This window comes from Haplochromis burtoni, unplaced genomic scaffold, assembly GCF_018398535.1.
Source record: "Haplochromis burtoni strain Fernald_Lab_line unplaced genomic scaffold, NCSU_Asbu1 Contig_56, whole genome shotgun sequence".
NCBI classification, from domain to species: Eukaryota; Metazoa; Chordata; class Actinopteri; order Cichliformes; family Cichlidae; genus Haplochromis; species Haplochromis burtoni.
The window spans coordinates 722,285-742,450 of NW_024582417.1; the positions used below are offsets into that span (position 1 = coordinate 722,285).

Sequence of the window (20,166 nt, forward strand, 5' to 3'; positions counted from 1 at the left end):
TTATAGTGCCTGACGTTTAGTGACACACTTAACGCTGCTGTTAAGTGAATTCACGAACAAGGTCATAAACACAGTGAACAGCAGAGGGTACTCCAGCACACACTGAATGTCAGGTTTCATTATCTCAGCTACTATAACGCACTCATTTATTTACTATTACCATGATAAGCATCTGCACAGTGGCTTTTGTCTCCTATTTTAATTGAAAATGAGACATTATTAATAAAAAGAAAGGTCAATGTAAAGTCCACTGGGCCTGAGCTGACATATAGGAACATAAAATGGAGAAATACACCATCCCCTACAAATAACTCAAAGATAACTCCATGGCAAGTGCACAAGCTGGTGTTTGGGTAAGGATTTGGGTTACTCTGAAAAATCTAGGAGAAATATGTCACTTGGTTTAAAATAAATCATGCTCAGCGATACAAAAACATTAGCAAACAAAGGTGGCCTCTGAAGTAGTGAGCAACAATGAAAAGCTTCTAGGAAGAAGCTGCACCAACCCACATCTCTGTTTCCTGGAAACACTTTGTTTGTGATGTCAGATTGTTTAACAACTCCAACTACTACGTAAAGGATACCCGTTTAGTGTTTCGTACTTGACGATGACAGACAGCACACTTCCTGTTGCAACAGCTCTGCAGAGAGCTGCTCATTCAGCTCATCGACCACACTGATGTCTATATTCATACTTGTAATCTATGCATGGAACGTAGTTTGTGTACATGAGCTGTAGCATGCTTGCAAAGCCACTGATAATACAACCTACTGGCTCTACTGTCAGTATTTCTAAGATGTCTCATATGGGTGAATTTATAGGATATCAGTGCTCCTTACTTTTCTACATTCCTGTGACTTTAACACAAAACTTAAAAAGCACATGATTTAGAGCACTGTGGTTGTGTCTGCCTGCCATTTACCAAGAATCTCTTACTGAGAAAGATGAACTAGATCTTTGCACATGTAACTGAAAAAGCATATGTTTGCCCGGAGCAGCATACCACAAAGGATTCTAATATAGGCCCAAATTCTTTCACAATCTAAATGTATTCATGAGATTGCAGAGGCTTATCAGCCACAGAAGTAAATAATTACATTGCATCACATAATTATTATTTTATCCCAGGTAAACCCACAGGGTAAATCTTTTATCTCTGAACAGGCAAATTTCTGCCCCAAGCTACAGTGGGTCTCTCAGGTGAGGTAAAAACACGTCTGTGGACAGACAAGCATCCTTTAGCAGACTGAGGAATCCGGCAGGGGCTGAGCGAGTGAGACCTGTTCATCTTCTTCACGGCCGCTGTCCTGACTGATGAGCTTTTCATCGACTGCAGCAAGCTGCCAGAGTTCAATGAAGCTGGGGAAAATGATGGCAACCAGCAACTTAAGCCCTCCCCCTTGGCAGATGACAGATCTGGGAAAGAATGAATGAATTAAAAAATAAGAAAATGGCTCACATGTAGTCATTAAGATGCAGAGTTTCATATTTTGCACATATTTTCTGGTTAAGAAACAAAAACAAATAACTGATCTAAACCTGATGGAAGGTAAGCGGTTTGGTCAGCAGGTTGGCAGTCGTCGATGTCTAAACTTCGGCTGTTCCTAACAGCCTGGAGGGAGCGGAGGCTGGTACGCAGGGGCGACCTCGTCCTGCCTGGTGATGCTGCTGCTGCTGCAAAAAACATACTGAGCTCACACTGAGGTAGTATAACCTCTAGCATCTGCTGATGTTTTGGAGCTATTTTACAAAAAAAGTTTCTCAAATGAAATGTGGAAAATGCACGACATGTACCATAAGAGAAAATCAAAAATAGGAGTTCTGCCTCGTGTTTTACTCCTTCTTGTTATTTATTTTATATCTTGTTTGTACCTCACTGTCAACCTATGAAAAGCTGTCTGATGAACAGAAAGCTCTCAGCTTCAAAAACTGTTGAGACCATGTCACAAAGAAATAAAAAGAAAGAAGATCCTATCAGTCGTCTACAGTGAGTAAATCTCACTGTAATCCTTTCATAGCACAAGAAAATCAATCACTTACACTGACAGTATAAACATGCCTGACTTTGTGTACCTTGGTTCTGAGCGCGTTTAAGCAGCTTGAATTGGGTGACTTGTTGATGAAGTCTGGATGGTCTGGGACTGTGGCAGCACTCCTTAACTGCTGATATGGAAGAAGTTTCGGATTTATTTCCTGGAGTTGAGTAAGCAGCGTTTTCACCAGTGGTGTTAAACGAGGGTGGAAGCATCAATGGAGCCTCAGGGTTTCTCCTCTGTGAAGCAGTGGAAGGCATGGAGACAAAGTCCTGCCTCAAACCTGAAAAATATGTACATGTTATTGACTCTCAATCAAACCTTTAAGTAGCATGCTATATCACTACAAATATTTTTTTCTATACTCACTGGCTTCCTGCAGTTGAGCCATGATGCGGACATCTTGTAGCCTGTAGCTCTTTGTTACGACATCGAGGGAGATGCTTGGCTCCCTGTGACCTGTGATTAATAAATTCATACATTGAAGACTTCAGTCTCTCAGTATTTAGGAGGAATACCTTTTTTTTGTGTCTACTTTTCTGTGTGCACAAAATCCTCAGGAAATCAGGAAGTAACAATGTGGCTGTAATTACTGTACGTCATATATTGCATATACTGCTGAATTTTTGCAGCTTGTCAAATATACCCGAGTCACACTTGAGGAAGTTGTGCCTTGTCTTATCTCAATTATAACAACCACACCCCCAAAAGATACCCAAACAACCAAAATGAGATGAGGAATAGATAGAAAATGACCATAAAGTCTTACAGAGCAATACCAAAGCATAGACCCAATATGCAATACAAACAAACCACAAATTATATATGCATGCTGTCTATTTGCTTTATGTCTTTGTGTCTTAATCCTCTGACAGATTTTTAAGCTTCATCATTTTTTTTTCCACCAGCATATTCATCGCTTTAAGTCAGTTAACTCTGAGCTGACATAAACACACATCTGCATGTGAATATCCAAAATCTGCAGCAGGGAAGGGGACAATATTTTGTCAACTGGAAGCTTCCCACTTTCTGTTTATAGTTCATTCGTAGTCCGAGTGCTACTGACCAATCACAGTTAAGTAGGTAAGGCTACAGGCAAGTCAACAGTCCCCGTGGAGACCAAAAGAGGGATCACATTTCAACAAAATGCAATCTTTTGAACAATCTGCAACTAACTGCACATTTATCATCTGATGACAAGCATTTTGTTTATTAGCTTTATTTTTTTAAAAAAAATCTATCTTCACTGATGACCAGGACAGAAGAAAAAAATCCACAGTTGTCCCAAGAAGGTAAGTCGGCAGACTAGCTGATGGGTTGTGTTTGTGCTTTTTTGTGCATGACCTGACACTGACACAACACAAGGCTGCACATGAAACAGACAGTTAGTTAACAAACTAAAACAACTGACATAAATTAAAGCTAACTTTATCCAAAGCTTATAAAAAACACTACATCATGTGTAGCTGTGCTGGAGTGTAAAGGTCATCTGTGTGTGTAGAAAAGAATGTAAGATAATGACTCAGGTTTCATGGTTGAAGTTCAGAGTATAACTTTTTTAAAAAGATATTACCTGAACTGTCAGGTGTATTTGCTGCTGCACTGGCAGAGGTTTTATTCACAGAGGAGCCCACAGGGACACTGGCAGCATGATAGGAAACTGCAGGACGTTTGTGGAGCTCACGTCTTGATCCTGACAATACAAAAAGTGAATGCCATTAAAGGAATCCTCTTTTATATCAAGGATATTTGTAAGATAATGAGTGGGTGAGTGAGTCTGTAGCGCTTGCTTGCCTTGATCCAGCATTTTTATCAGTGCACGGCATGCAGCTTCCATCTCAGGGCTGGGATTATCAAGAACATGTCGACACCATTTAAAAGCAGATTCCTTTTTCTCCACAGACGAATGCTTCCTTGGAGACTCGTACAGCCTGTGAAGAATAAGACATTACGACTATGTAAAGAAGAGATCTGTTCAGAAGAGCTTTTAATACTGAAGAGTGCTCAGATTGAACTGTCCTGAAAAGCAGCCACCTCAAAGTCTTTAACGTCTCTTTAGAAGTGCACAAATTCAGGTTCATGTCTCTGTCATAACTCAGACTAGAAACAAGCTAAATAAAATGAAATACTTCTACATCACAAGCTGCACTGTCAGAGAATATCACTGTACATCTGATGGCATTTACCAGCTCTCCTCATCCTGCTCTTCATCCGCTATGTCAAGGATTTCCACCAGGTCCAAAGCAGTCTCTTCTTCCTGCAACTCTTCACTGTCCCAAGAGTGTTTTTCACAGCTATAATTGTGCAACATCCTGCTGGTGGCACAGTAAGGCAAGGGTGGATTGCACCCAGATTTCAAACTGTCCAGTCTTATTCTAGCATCCATAACAAAAGACCCACTGCTACAGCTTTTCACTCTTGCCGGTTCAATATCGGCCCAGATGTTGCAGTATGCATCTGATTTACCCTGCGGCCACATACAGCTGCTTTTCAAATCACTAAAGAGAAAGTGGTGGTTCACACTTGTAGGTGGTAAATAGTATTGGCTCCAATCGCTCATCGTATGGTCCTGGAGTTCCATTTTCTGTGTGAAATCTTCAAATCTGTGTCTTTGAGCTCTCGTCCACTCTTACTCCTCCTTAATGAGGGTAGCTTCCAAACCGGGCTCTCACAACACCAGGCTAAAGGTTGGTTTAAACACAACTCTTTTTAAAAATTGTTCTACACATACAGCAACTGTAGCTTGACTTTACCTTCTGCTGACCCAGATTTATTGAGTGGAGCTGTTAAGTATAGACACGCAACAGATTGGATGGATTTAGGAAAGCATCACGAGCTTATGTGGATTAGAATCCACGAGTTGGCATTCAAGATCACACCATCAAGACTTACATGTGCGGGCAAAAAGATGCTGTAACTATTTCTGTGATTTCTCAGATGAGCGCAACACTACTTCACAGGAAAGATGTCCTCTCTGTGTGGTCGTTACAGCTGTATATACTGTGCTGTTGCTACTGCTGAATGTTTGCAGTTAACAGCTGATCAAATGTACCTGAGTCACGGTAGAGAAAGTTGTGTTGAAAAGGGTGGTCAGATGCTCTCTTTTGTGCAGACAGATTAATAAGAAGGTTTGGGGTTTCCCTTACAACCATGTGAAGATCAATAACTCTCACTTACACTTGTGCATTTTTATGCAGTATGTTTGCAGAAGGCTAAGCCTTTTAGGAATATAAACCAACATCTAACTTTTTTAAAAAAAGAAGCAATAATGAAAATTTAGTAGCTCCACAACATCTGCCCTATAATAAATTTAACTAATGATCCTAGTATTTAAATAAAAAAAGACAAGAAAACAAAAGAATTATAAACCTGATTAAAGTGGAAAATCATATTGAGTCCATTCCAAATTTATCTTCAGTATACATTCAATCACATACAGAAAGGTTCAAATTCTCTTATCATTGTTCGGTGTGATTAGATGTGACATAAGTAGGCTATGTGAACAGTACAGGTGGGGCACATAAGCTCGTTTGTTGAGAAATAGTTCCAGCATGTTACGCCCCTGTGATTACAACTTGTTGATTCAACTTTTACAGTTTTACACTCAACTTTGGGGAGCAAGCCAGTAAAGAAGTTTCCTCCTGCCAAACTATGACGTCGCTGATAGCTGGCAAGAACTGGCAGGTTCACTTTGGCAAATCTGCTATATTTAACACTGATTTTTTTTGTGCTATGGTTGGGTTAAGGGCAAGATCCAACCAAAATCCACCCAAGATTCAACCAAAGGCAAGATGTGGGATTAAGCAGGGTCAAGGCTAACTGGATTAAGTTGGCCTTCACCCTACTTTAAATTGCAGTTTATCACTTGTATCTAGAGAAATAGTCCAGATGTCATTATTTACCTTGATGGGCGACCGTGGTTCAGGGGGTTGGGAAGCTCATCTTGTAACCGGTTGCCGGTTCGATCACCAGCTCTATCTGTCCTGGTTGTTGTGTCCTTGGGCAGGACACTTCACCCTACCGCCTACTGGTGTTGGCCAGAGGGGCCGATGGTGCGATATGGTAGCCTTGCTTCTGTCAGTCTGCCCCAGGGCAGGCTACAACAGTGGTTTGCCTTCACCAGTGTGTAAATGTGAGAGTGAATCAATAGTGGAATTGTAAAGGGCTTTGAGTGTCTAGAAAAGCGCTATATAAATGCAATCCATTATTGATGATAATTTTAATTAAATACAGTGGATTTTGTATTAATATAACTTTATTTTTATTTTTTTAACTTTTATTTAGGTAGCTAAATAATTTAGGTGTATATCTGTACAACAAAGTAAAATGGGTGTGAGTGGAAAAGAACCAAAGAATTTTAAACATACTACCAGGCCTGAGTTGCTTTCTTATATTCTTCACTCAGAATTAAGTCAGTATTTTGGTGCCTTTTAAGTTACACGTTGATGATGTACTTTGAAGGTGAGGTGTGAAACAAATGCAAATGAAGAACATAACATGACGAAATTAACATTATAAGTTGTTGTGTCTGCAAAGTTTCATTCAGTTTGGCACATCTTTTAAGAAGGACATAGGGTATATACACACACCATACATGTAGTAACATTGTCTTTTTTTCACTAATTTCAGTGAACCACCCTATTGAATAGCCCCAAAAGCGACGTACAGCTGTGTTTTTGAGGGTGAACTGAGAAGCACAGTAATTATCAGGTTAAATCTATTGTCCTTATAGTTTCTAAAATTCAATTCAATCAATTTTACAAAGCATTTTTGTTGATAAGTGTCCCAGTCCAGTCTATTCTCCTAAATTACCCATTTGGGTACAGTTATTTATTCTCGACAATATCACAACCCATGTGTGGCACATAGGTGAAGATTACTTATGGAGTTTAGCATTAATTACATGTTAAATCAGACCAGTTGAGCAAGACTAAACCATAGTCACATAGACCCCCACACCACACAATAAGTATCATATCAACCTCTTGAAACCAACTCCTGCTGTTGGTCTGGTTCTTTGGGTTCATTGGCCTGCACTGCTAATAAAAACAGCCCTACTCCTGATGGCAGCTCAATATCACAAGACATGTCAACTCTGAAAATCTATTAGATTAAAAACACAACACACATATGGTTTCTAATCAGTAATTTAAATAAGGGTTAGGGGTATAAATATGTGCTCTGCTTGTTGGATTAACTGAGCAAAAGAACCTGGTAGCTCGTAAAAAAAACCCAAAACCCTGTATATTGCAGAAACTTACATACAGATAAATAAAAACTTAGCAGATATTACGTAACCTTGTGTTAGCATCTCTCACTTAACTGTGTGGCAGGAGGCTTTCATGTGCTGCTACTCTTAGCAAGAAAGAGACATTTATGAAAATTGGACAAAATAAACTTTTTTTTTGTGCCACACTAAAGAAAAAAATAAGTGTTTTAACTGATGTATTTAAGGACCAGAATCCTGTTTGTGTGCAGCTAATACTATGTAAGCGAGCCTTATGTTGATTCATTGATTTCAAAGTAGGGTTTTTTTTTTAAGTATACATCTTTAACTTGGTCTCTGTTGGTGGGCTGCAGGTGCACACAGAGGTGAGGTCAGCCTTTGATGGTATCTGTCAGACAGGCTCAGGGCGTACACTGCAGAAAACTCAAATTAATGTAAAGGACATGTAAAACAAAGCACCGAAACACTAGCATAGCTATCGATACTCCTCCAGTTGCCGCCCAAAGGTACAGGAGAAGGAGTAGGAGGTGTCTTCCTCCTGGATAAAGCTGCACCTGCGCCCTGCCTCCTGTCTCCTCGTCACCTCACCGCCCACCGGTTTGTTTCCTGCTCGTCACTCAGTTGTTGTGTCTGAGCTAGAGCGCTTCTTTTTCAACTTCAGCCACCACATCATGGAGTCCTAAAAAAACGCTTTCCCCTGTGAAATGCGGAGTGACGAGTGACAAACCGGACAGCGAAGGGCCACCTCTGTCGGGAGGGAGAGTGGGGGGAAATGCAGGACACAACCGGCAAAGCAGCCTCCGGGAACCCGGCTGGAGACAGCGGCGCAACCGCAGAGCAGGTAGGAGCAATGCAACTTTGTTATTCTGGCTTTCACCGCATCATACAGGACTCTGTGCAGGTGTAAGACACGCCAGCGTCCTGATGTAACTCCAGAAGCCCGTTACGAGCAGTTCAATGTCACCAACGGGCGCTTTCAGTTGTCTGAAAGATACCGTGTTCAGATGAGGCGGTCCAACCTGTTCGCCTGCATTGCTCTCAGGCTTTTCCTCTTCGTCTGCAGCAGATAAAGCCCTTGCCTCGGTTCAGTTGTTCAGCAGTTGTGTTTACCTTAACTTTTCCCCGCTGTGTACATCACACATGCACAATGAGTACTCAGCTAGAAAGACTGGTTCAATAGTGGAGCAAATGTGTAGAAACGGGAAATAAAACGATTCGTTTCCCTCTGAGGTGTGGCTGTGGTATATTAAGTGACTGTGAGGGTGTTTGGGGGTTATAATTGAAAATGATTGCTGCTACTTGTTATTCTAAGCCCCCACTCTTTAAATCTCAATGGGACAACTTATAAAATATATCTGGATTTTAATCGTCGAAGAATAGTAATCACCACAAGAAACAAGAGTAACTGTAACCTTAAAGAAGTTTTGTTTTGTTTTTTTGACCAACAGATGTGACCATGTGCATCAGATTGTCCACATCATATCTGTTTGATGAAGTGTGTAAAAGCCAGTCATACAAAATATCTCAGACATGCTACATTATGGGCTCAAAAGTTTTAATGTTGTTTAATTCAAACGAAAAAATACAAATACAAAATAAAAAAAAATACAAAAAACTGCTTGATGGTCTCAATAAATGTTTTTAAGTACAAAAAGGAGTAGATGGAAGTTTAACACTTATCAAGACCTACTCCCCTTATGTAAAAAGAACAAATTTTTTTTTTATAATACTAGCTAAACTTTAAACAGGCCTTGTACATCCTCAGTAGCTATAGAAACGTGCACATAATGATGATAAATGACAATGGTAATATCCAGATAACAGCGTGAGAACTCAACTGAGCAACTTCTTTTACGGAAGCAAGTCATCCTCATGTTCATGCAGTTTGTTTGTTTGTTTTTATGCAATAATACATTGGCGTTCAATGTGTTTAAAAATGGGGGGGGGGGGGACGTGAACTATATAACAATGCAGTAACAATGCTTAAAGCAGAAGCCCTGTTGTTATCTTCATCAGACTTCCTCCCTGTGTGTGCGGACATCAAAACCAGTTCCTCCTTTGTTTAGAGGTAGATGGTGCGCAGGAAGGAAGAGGAACAGGAAGCAATAGATCAGTGGACGGTTTTAAGGAGATAGAAAAGTTAAACCACACGCTAAGTGTGTGTGCCTGTTCTTGGTTTTTGTACTCGACTGTGTAATCCACAAACTGCAAACAAACCTTGTCAGACAAAAGCAAACAGAACAGTCAGTCACAGTCAGTTCCTCATATGTATTTACATCAGAGTTACCATGTATTTCCCGTCTCATTTCAACATCCTAATAATGTAATCTGTTGTTGTTGTTGTTGTTTTTTTTTTAGAATAAAGTACATATGAATGGAAATACAGTCACACAAAATGGTTTCAACCGGCCAAGTACACCTACACCACAGCCACAGTCTGAATGCCAACTACCTACTCCAACACCGATTGTCCAGAGGGAGCAGTGGGGTGGAAAGTATGAGTTCCTGCTCTCCTGCATTGGATACTGCGTGGGACTGGGAAACGTGTGGAGGTTCCCCTACCTTTGTTACCGCAATGGGGGAGGTGAGTGGTCCATAGTCAAATGCTTGTCGTGTGTGTGTGTGTGTGTGTGTGTGTGTGTGTGTGTGTGTGTGTGTTAATCATTGTTTGTAACACTCATTTGTGCATGAGGCACTCTTTGCCCTGCCCTTGGGTGTGTGTACTTCTCATCATGCTGATTTATTTGGCACACTCTTTCCAGAGCACACCATGACAGCCTCTGGAAAGACTGAGGAGAGTGGGAACTACATCACAAAGCATTCACTAATCCTCTAAGTAGGGACAATGTTTTTCCTCGATTACACGCCAGAAATGGGGTTTACTTTTTGATCCCAGCCTTAAGTAATACACATCTCTTTTTGAAAAGCGTACATGTTGCAGCTTGTCTGACAGTAAAGTCAGATTATGTCTATATTGCATTTTTATAAGTTAGCCTGCTGCTACAGGCTGCCTGCATCCACAAACCAAGTCGTTTTTATTGAGTCGTCTCCCTCCCTTCATTAAAGAGGCCTGTTTCTAATCTTCACAGGTGTCTTTCTCATCCCCTATTTCATCATGCTTATTGTTACGGGTGTTCCGCTCTTCCTCATGGAGCTGAGTTTAGGCCAGTATGGAGCAGCCGGCCCGATCACTGTGTGGAAATGCTGCCCTCTGCTCAAAGGTAATGACCTCCTATTGCAGGATTTTTTTGTAAGTAATTAAGGAAAGCAGAAGAAAATCGGTGGAAAGACTTCGGAAACTTTAGCATGGTGTCTGCATGGTGATTTCATACTGGGGGTACTTTATTCCAGTTAGTTAGAACAAAATATTTGACCAGTTATGCAGCATTTCTGTTTGAATTTGAAGGATTTGTGTGGGCAGAATCTCCGATTGACGTCAAAATGCCAGCGTCACCAGTCAGACCAGACATTACAGTTCATGCAAATAGCTGCTGAGTGACTCAAAACAAATTGCTGCCTCACTTCTTATGGCTTACCTTAAAATGCCTGGCTTCTCAGAAACTAATTTTAACCCTGTAAGAAATGTCTTACCTGTGCTAGGGAGTGGTCATGTCAGCAGGCTTATTTAAGAGAAAGGTGAGACGGAGTTCCTCATAAAAGGAAAAAGGAAGTGAACGTTTTTATATTAGCAAGAATAACACTGGCTGTCAGCAATAGTGCGATCAAGGGTGATAAACTCTGCAGTGATTGTTTAATGTCACTATTATTTCTTTTTGCCAGTTTAAGCACCATTTTCTGAAACTAATGTATTACATACAGTTTGCCTTATACAGTAGAACATTTGCTTTTGTCTGAGGTACTCATGTCCCTCTCTGTGTTTTTACACAGGGATTGGGATTGGGATGCTGTGTGTGTCCACACTGGTGTGTCTCTACTATAACGTTATTATAGCATGGACATTTTACTACCTGGGCAGCTCATTCCAGAGCCCTCTGCCCTGGTCCTGTGAGGCCCTCGCCAATGCAGCTATCTGTAGTGGTAACATCACTGCCAATAACTCCACTGGTAAAGTCCTCACCCCGACAGAAATTTTCTGGAAGTAAGTGCTTTATTTGGATGGTCATTTTACATAAATGAATAAATCAGTGTTGTTTTTAAGGTTGTACATTATATGAAATGTTTTACTAAAAGAAAAAAGTAATGCATAGCAAGGGTTTAATTTGCAAAGTATTTTTTTAAACTTATATACTATGGCTGCATCAAAATGACAGCAATGCAAAGGCACTGGTATGTCTCTAAGCCACACCCAAGTGACACATTTGATGGTTTTAGCCAACTGTGTCTTAACAATTGGGTGAGAAAAAACATACAAGAGGCTTTGAACAAATCTGAAATGGCAGCAGGAGCTTTAACTAATCAAATTGCATCAAAACAAAGTGACAAGAATTGTTCTCATTCAAGTCTACTCATTTTAAATTTCTCATACAATTATTTGGGTAATTATAAACCTTGTTGAAGTACTTGCTCAAAATGACTCGACACTTGATCCCTGTCAACTGTTTTTTAGTACTTCACATCAACACAGTGTTACTACAGAATACATAAGAGTTTCAGTACAGAGCAGTTGTCTGTACAGATAACCACAGCAGTCCGTGGGACACGGTGAATGAATCCCAGAGGCTTTGCACATCATCATTACAAAAAGCACTGTGTTCATGATTTATCCTTTTAGTCAAAATGCATAATATCACAAGAGCTTTCTTTCATTTTAAGGTGTATAGCCTTATGGGTGGTAATGCAGTCAGTATTTTATTACACTTTACTGCATGCAGGGGGGCCAGAGCTTTTCTGAGCTGTCAAAGAGTGAGGAGATGAGGTGCAGCCTGGACAGGTTGCTAGTCTGTCACAGGGCCAACACAGACGGACAGACAACCATTCATACTCTCCTGTGGGCAATTTAATCCCCAATTAACCTACCCCCACTAACTGCATGTCTATAGACTATGGCAGAAAGCTGGAGTACCTTGAGAGAGCCCACGCCAACATGGAGAGACCATTCAAACTCCACACAGAAAGGCCCTAGCCATCGTACTATGCCCTTAGTCAAATTCAATTTGGTTCAATTTTATTTAAGTGAATTCAAAAAATTAAAGAAATCTGAATATTACAGGCATTGTAGTAGACAAAGAGTGCCACAGAAACTGAATTTCACTTCTCTTACTCCCTTGTAGGACATATGGGATGTTTTAGCGTCCAGGACGATGTCATCATAGAAATCCAGACCAACAGCTGTGCCTTGTTTATATAGTTAATGTCTAATAGGTGCTTGTTTGCATAGTTGCCTCACAGCAAAAATGTTTAAATCCAGCATGGAGCTTTTCTGTGTAGAGTCGGCATGTTCTCCTCAACTTCCACCTACAGTTAGGCTAATTAGTGATTCTAAATTACCCATAAGTGCAAACACCTGTCTCTCTCTGTTAGCCCTGTGACAGCCCTGTGTATCCTGCCTCTTTCTGATAGCTGGGATAGGCTCCACCCCCCACACAACTCTGAATTGGATAAATGGGAGAAAACAGATGCGTAATATGTGTGGTCATATTTGTGCTATTTCATCTTGTAGTACGCAAGTCCTGGGTGTACTACACAGTGAGGGCCTTCACGATCCAGGCCCTGTGCGGTGGCCCCTGGCCCTGTGTCTACTCGCAGCGTGGATCATCATCTTCCTGTGCATGCTCAAGGGCATCCGCAGTTCTGGCAAGGTGACGCAACACAATGTTCTTATTGTCAGCGCAGATACAAACCCTTGCGTGGCCTCTGCTCGTATATCTTGCTGGCCTCATGTGTGTCCTTGCTGTCTTTGCTTTCAGGTGGTTTATGTGACGGCTACCTTCCCGTACTTTGTGCTCATTGTTTTGATCATCAGAGGGGCCACACTGGAGGGCTCTCTCCAGGGCGTCGCCTTCTACCTCACACCAGACTGGAGCCGCTTGGCTAACGCACAGGTAGATTTGATGGGACAGTGGTAGTTGCTGAACACAGTGTATTGATGCTGCTTTAAAATAACTGCAGATATTTGTGTTTGTGTGTGTGTTGTGTTGCAGGTTTGGAATGACGCAGCCTCACAGATCTTCTACTCATTAGGTATTGGTGTCGGGGGGCTGCTCTCTATGGCCTCTTACAATAAGTTTGACAACAATGTCATCCGGTGAGTTTGGGCTCTGTTCTTTTGTTTTGTCATTTGTTTACTTGTTTTTCATGGCTCTGGTAATCATGGTTTGATTTTTGTGTTTGTTTGTTTTCAGGGACACTATAGTTATCACCACAGGAAACTGTTGCACCAGCTTCTTTGCTGGATTTGCTATATTCTCAGTCCTGGGTCACATGGCATACAGGAAGGGCGTTCCTGTGGGAGAAGTGGCAGATACTGGTAGTTTACCTATTTGGCTTCTATAACACAGAGAGCAACAATTAATTACTTATATCACGCTTTTTGAAATGCAATTTTTTTTCTGTTTACCTTCAGGTCCTGGGTTAGCCTTTGTTGCTTACCCAGAAGCCCTTGCACTGCTGCCAGGCTCGGTGTTCTGGTCAATTATGTTCTTCCTCATGCTCTTTATGCTGGGAGTTGATACCCTGGTAAGGCTGCACTCTATACAAAGATAGCAGCATAAATATAGGTCTAACATACGGATACCACCTATTAATGTTTTACACCTTCTTAATGCTTCACAGTTTGGAAACATGGAGGGCATCACTACGGCCGTGCTGGATGAGTTTCCTCACCTCCGTGGAAACCCACTGCAAAAGTCCTTATTCTTGGGTGCTTTGTGTTTTTTCTTTTACCTGATGGGCCTCCTGTTAGTCACTAATGTGAGTATGTTTGTTTTCAATGAGGAGTCTGACGTGTCTGCAGGCTTCATATGATCAGAAAGAGTCATATTTCCCATGCTGTCTGTCTATACAGGGAGGAATTTACTGGTTCACTCTCATTGACTCCTTCAGCACTAGTTTCGGCCTCATCATCATCACCCTCTTCATGTGCATTGGCATCTCCTTCTTCTATGGTATCTCATCTCACAGCCCTCATATTCACAATAAACTGCTTTAACCATGTCACTCCTTTTTTGATCATTTCAGTGACTGACTTGCTGTATGGCAAGTTTGTTTCTTTTCCCGCATTTTATTTTTTGAATAGAACATTGATCATATTTTTTTACATTCTGTTTTCTTGGTTGAATGATGAGTTTTTTGTTTTTTTTTTAATGATCTTCCTTGTATTTGAATGTTTGTTTGTTTTTTTCTAATTTGTTTTTTATTAGGCGTCAACCAGTTTTGTCAAGACATTTTGGATATGATTCGCCACTGCCCTCCCTGGTGTGGCAAAGTGCTGATTTACTTCAAAGCATGCTGGGTTTTCTGCACTCCGTTTCTTCTACTGGTGAGTTTACACTTGAACTGATATCGATATTGGTTGTTAGTAGATAACAACAGCACTGGTGACGGCTAACAAATGCTTGTGAAAATATCTCTCTAATAAATCGAAGAATCTTTGCATGCAGGTCTCAGTGTGCCTGGCTGTTTCTTGCTTTTCTTTGCATCCCTTCACCCAAAAGTTCAGACTTAGCAGGACTATTGTGAGATGTCTGATCAAATGCAGTGTTGAGGTTGTTGTTTTCTGCTAGCTTTCACAGCTCTAGCGCAACTTTCTGTCTCCCGTTCACCACAGGATCCATATGTTTGATTTGGCACAGATTTTATGGCACATGCCCTTCCTCACCCCACCTTTCCATTTACCCAGTCTAGGGACCAACACTTGGAGTACACTAGCTTTTGAGCCCATGAGGTGTGGTTTGTGACTCCTTGTCAGGAGTTTTCCTGCAACTCAGGTCAGAATAAATGACACTCAGACAGGTTTGCAGGTTTAACGTGCACACGGGTGAGAGCTCAAACGGAGACTCACACTCCGCAGCAGTTGCCACCCTTTATTTATACTCAAGCATGTTTGCGTCACAAACACATAAGTGGAAGAGATAACATACAAAGGTAGAGACTTCATCACAAAAAGGAAGAGATAACATACAAAGGTAGAGACTTCATCACAGATACATGAGTGGAAGAGATAACATACAACAGTAGAGACTTTATGCTGAGCTTTGCACAGTGTAACTTCTCTAGTAAAAAGAGCAAACACATCTAGAGAACCTCAAATGAAATGTACTTCTATACATAAACATAATAAAGTCTTTCAACACTCCTCTTGGTCTTTAAGTGGGAATCTCTGTGCATAAGGTGAATGTGTCCGTCATGAGGCATTTAGAGAAAGTCTGTAAATTGTAGCCACCGTAAATAACCCTTGTTGTGCACAACCTAATAGACAACGTACAAGTTTTGATATTCTTTTTAATTACATTTTTTTTAAGGTGGCTGACTTCAAGTCCAGAAGCTATAAAGCTGCTTTATCTTAAATGTTTTACATTCTGTGATCTAAATTATCTTATCTTATGGGGCGATCGTGGCTCAAGAGTTGGGAGTTCGCCTTGTAATCGGAAGGTTGCCGGTTCGAGCCCCGGCTTGGACAGTCTCGGTCGTTGTGTCCTTGGGCAAGACACTTCACCCGTTGCCTACTGGTGGTGGTCAGAGGGCCCGGTGGCGCCAGTGTTCGGCAGCCTCGCCTCTGTCAGTGCGCCCCAGGGTGGCTGTGGCTACAATGTAGCTTGCCATCACCAGTGTGTGAATGTGTGTGTGAATGGGTGGATGACTGGATATGTAAAGCGCTTTGGGGTCCTTAGGGACTAGTAAAAGCGCTATATAAATACAGGCCATTTACCATTTTTTTTTATTCTGTTTCCATTATTGTTTATCTGGCACAGCTATTATGGGATGAATAAGTAAAAAAAACCCACTTCTGGTAGCTGTGGTGATACTGCTAACTATAGCACACATTATATGCTTGTTGATTTGTATCATTTTAAAACCAAATTCCTCCCTTTGTTATTTATGCTGCTGCTTCTAAAGCATGAACTTGGCATCCAGCGGGTAAATCTATTAGCATCTGCATTCAAGTGTACCAGTGAACCTTTAGTAAAAGCGCGAAAGAGAGTTCATAGTGTCCTATTAAATGACTGAAGGGTTTGACTCAGAAACTAACAAAGGAACTAAAATGACGTCACTCATTTGAAAGCGTCAGCTGCCCACTGTGCTGACAACTTTGGGGCATGTAAATAATTGAAGAGGAGAAACTGGAATTCGATCTGCAGTTTTTCTGTGCCGGCCCTCCTCTCTGCTTCTTTTTGTGTTGAGATGAAATGATCCTCTGCTCACTCTGTGCTTTTCCCGTTGCATAGTTCATCCTGACATACATCTTCATTGAGATGTACAGAACGTCACTCCACTACGGCGACTATGTGTATCCACTGTGGGGTAAAGCCTTAGGTGTGTGCATGGGGGCCACCTGCTGTTTACAGATCCTCATCTGGGCTATCGTTGCCATCACCAAAGAAACTGGAACACTGAAAGAAGTCAGTATCACCACTCATTAACGTACACTACTGTCACAGTAGCAGTCTTAAGTGGGTTTGTGATTATCTCTGGCTTTCTCTCTCTCTCTTTGTTTTGACAGCGTTTCCAGAAATCAATCCGACCACTAAATTCCTGGAGGCAAAATACCCTGAACAGCACCGTGAGAGCAGAGGAGCACGTAGAGCCTGAGCAAGTGGATGCCCCGTACACAGTCACGCTCACCGACATGGACATTACTGCGATGACGTGGGACATGGGAAGCCAGGCATAAGTGAACAGAGCATTTGTGATTACACCATGATGAGCAGACTTTGCTCTAAACAGATGGAGGAATTTACTATTTTGTTACTGGCTGAGGTTCAGCTCTGGAGGCTATGCTCGCTCACACTGTGTCCTGTGTCAGGGCAGTATCGAATGCCTGCTATATTTATACTATTATGTACATAAATATAGATTTTTGAAATTCTTTTTCACTGCTTAGAATGTAAGGTTACGAGGTTTTAGAGGAAGCTTGGATTATCATATATATGCAGGATTTCATGAGAATGCGTCAATGAAGATGATGTTGCAATGTATATGCTGAACTTATTTATTATTATTATAGTAGCACAGTGCAATGAACTTCTACTGACAGTTGCCAGCAGCTGCTGTCCAAGGAGGAAAATAACTTTGTGACTGTTACCCTTCATGCCACTTATGGAACCAGAGAAGTGACCACGAATCATCATGCTTTCAGACTAAATGGCGTTGAAACATAGCTGCACTGAAGCAAGAATATTTTAAATTCCATTTTAAAATGAATGATTGCAAAAATGATTGGTAGAATAAATACATTATTTATACAATATGTTGCCAAATGAACTATTTCTCATGGTATTGTCTGTATTTCAATGCAAGAAGACTCCTGACTCTGACCATTTGCATTTCAAATAACCAGGTTCCCGCAGTTACGCAGAAGATGTAGTGTTTGCGTCATGTCTAGTGAAAACTTGTCTTTGCACATCTAAGTACAACCGAGTAACAACTAAATACTAAAATAGTACTGTAGATAGATTTCACATATATCAAAGTTGGTTATCTTTTGGGGAAAAAAATCAAATGGCATTGTTAAAGTTGATGCTTGTTTTGTTTTTTTTCTCTTAATTTCGCTGAATTTGACAGTCGTTTACTCTCACTTTTATTGTTAGTTGTGTTTTTTGTTTGTTTTTTTAAGTGGAAAGCTAATTAAGTCATTTGAGTTAAATGTAATCTGGACATGCTTATTGTTGGAGTTTTAAATTTGCCCCCATTTGCAACAACCTTCTGTGTTGTAAAGTTGATGACTGTAACATCAGAACATACAGGGTAGAAATTACATGTAGACCCTTTTAGTGTTCATCTGTTTAAGAGGGCTCACAGAACCGGTCTTCTCAGATTAAGCATTTAAAGCCTGAACCATGAAATAATTGCCAAGAAATTACTTTTTTTTTTTTTTTTTTTTTTTTTTTTGGAAAATGTGCAATTGCTTATTTAAGTTTCTGAAGTTGAAAACAAAAACAAGTATAAATTTGCAGGTTTTAGTTTTAATTTGTATCAAGCTTTTTTGCAAGCTATTGCTTAAAATGTATTGTGCAATTTGCCTAGTACGTAAATTATGCGTTTTTAATCCCTTTCTGAATTTCAGAATTACAAAATAAATATCATCACAAGAGGGTTTTTATTATTATTTATTCTTTTCTTGCAGAATCTCTTCATAAACCTTTACATAAACATTCAAGAACATTTTTCGTCGGTTCCTTTTGCTTATAGTATATTTTTTATAGTGTCCAATTAAAAACTATTTGAAGCTATGGGATGAGTATATATAGCCCATAACAGTTTAACTTAACTTAATGAGAAGAATTAGTGTGATCACAGAGGCCAGTCATGTGGTAGTCTGCCTCTTAACAACACACATTCATTGGCCACTTTGTTAGGTACAGCTGTTCAACTACTTATTAGTTACCGGTATATGGCAGCCACTTGATGTGTTCAGGCATGTAATCATGGTCAAGATGACCTGATAATTTTAAACCACACATCAGAATGGGAAGTAAAGATGATTTAAGAGAACTGAGTGTGGTTGTTGTTGCCAGGCAGACTGGTCTCTGTACTTCAGAAACAGCTGATCTACTGCGATTTTTAGACCCAAACATCTCTAGGGTTTACAGAGAACGAAAGCATGGATCCATCCTGTCTTGTTTTAATGGTTCAGCATGCAGTGGTGATCTAATGGTGTGAGGGAAATTTTCTTGGCACACTTTGAGCCCCTTAGTACCAATTAAGCAGCATTCAAATTGTACCACAGTGTATTGCTGCTGACCATGACCAACCCTTTATGACTACCTTAGGATAGGTTCTTCCAACAGGATGATGTGCCATATCACAAAACTCAGATAATTTCAAATTAGTTTCTTGAACATGACTGCAAGTTCAGTGTAGTCAAATGGCCTCCACAGTCACCATGTTGTGGGTGGAAGATTTGCATCGTGGCTCTGTAACAGAAAAATATGCTGCATTTCTGGGATGTGGTCATATAAGTATGGTTAAAAATCTCTGAGAAATGTTTCCAGCACCTTGCTGCATCTGTGTCACACAAAATAGTAGTAGTAGTAGTGTGCAATACTGCAAATTTTGGTATCAATCCAATAACGAGTATATACAGGGCCAGTATTGCAATAGATAGCAATACCAATACTTTTAACCTATAAAGACAGGCTATAAATAAAGTAGATGTGACTGTCCACGCAAAAAGGTTTAGACATTTTTCACAGTGTATGTTTGACACGTTTTTTCATTTCCAAAAAATTATATATATGTATATATGTGTATATATATATAAATACTAAACAAAGAAAGTATCATTCCTATTCCACTAGTATGATCCAGTACAAATACCAGCATTGGTATCAATGCTACCAATATTTGGATCGATCAGCCCACCTCTATCACAGAGACTTAAGGCAGTTCTGAAGGCAAAAGGGGGTCCAACCCTCTAGTGGCAAAGTGAACCTAATAACGTGGCTGGTGAAATGTATTTCCACATGAAAGTAGGATGCTACTAATAGACAATAGAGGTGAACGAGGATCCTATAACTAGGTAATATGTACCAAAAGCTTGCAGCACAAGTTACTTGTGAATTTTTGCCACCAGAGGGCAACGATTGCACGCTTAGAAGTGAAGTTTTACACACTAACAGAGCTGCCAAATAAACATGTACAGGTGTGCGATAATTTAAACTTATCACCCGCGAGATAAAAACCAGGTGAACGGGATAATAATGGTCATCTAACTGCATTTAATAACCTCTACCGGGAAGCCTTAACATCGTTGTTTTTTTGTTTTTACATATTACTTTAATCTAACA

At 40.4% G+C, this 20,166-nt stretch overlaps 3 protein-coding genes across 4 annotated transcripts; 1 reads left to right on the forward strand and 2 right to left on the reverse strand.

Annotated features, from left to right (window-relative positions):
• Window positions 1–38: 38 nt before the first annotated feature.
• LOC102310830 (SLAIN motif-containing protein-like) lies at window positions 39–3,713 on the reverse strand. 2 transcript variants are annotated; one of them, XM_005922089.2, is made up of 5 exons: window positions 3,608–3,713; window positions 2,404–2,493; window positions 2,075–2,317; window positions 1,541–1,672; window positions 39–1,417 (listed from the first exon to the last, which is right to left on the reverse strand). In XM_005922089.2, the coding sequence occupies exons 2-5, from the start codon at window positions 2,423–2,425 to the stop codon at window positions 1,152–1,154; spliced, it is 663 nt and encodes a 220-aa protein (XP_005922151.2). In that variant the 5' UTR covers window positions 2,426–2,493; window positions 3,608–3,713; the 3' UTR covers window positions 39–1,151. The 2 variants fall into 2 exon arrangements, with proteins under 2 accessions (XP_005922151.2, XP_005922150.2); XM_005922088.2 differs by having other exon boundaries at window positions 1,541–1,675.
• LOC121814533 lies at window positions 3,653–4,615 on the reverse strand. Its single transcript, XM_042220833.1, has 2 exons — window positions 4,221–4,615; window positions 3,653–3,965 (listed from the first exon to the last, which is right to left on the reverse strand). The coding sequence occupies exons 1-2, from the start codon at window positions 4,613–4,615 to the stop codon at window positions 3,653–3,655; spliced, it is 708 nt and encodes a 235-aa protein (XP_042076767.1).
• A 3,196-nt stretch (window positions 4,616–7,811) lies between these two features.
• slc6a7 (solute carrier family 6 member 7) lies at window positions 7,812–19,536 on the forward strand. Its single transcript, XM_005922091.3, has 14 exons — window positions 7,812–8,102; window positions 9,620–9,845; window positions 10,351–10,482; window positions 11,150–11,360; window positions 12,882–13,020; window positions 13,129–13,263; window positions 13,363–13,466; window positions 13,564–13,688; window positions 13,785–13,897; window positions 13,994–14,131; window positions 14,226–14,325; window positions 14,581–14,699; window positions 16,606–16,779; window positions 16,881–19,536. Exons 1-14 carry the CDS (start codon window positions 8,034–8,036, stop codon window positions 17,049–17,051), a joined length of 1,956 nt encoding a protein of 651 aa, XP_005922153.1. The 5' UTR covers window positions 7,812–8,033; the 3' UTR covers window positions 17,052–19,536.
• The last annotated feature ends 630 nt before the right edge of the window (window positions 19,537–20,166 follow it).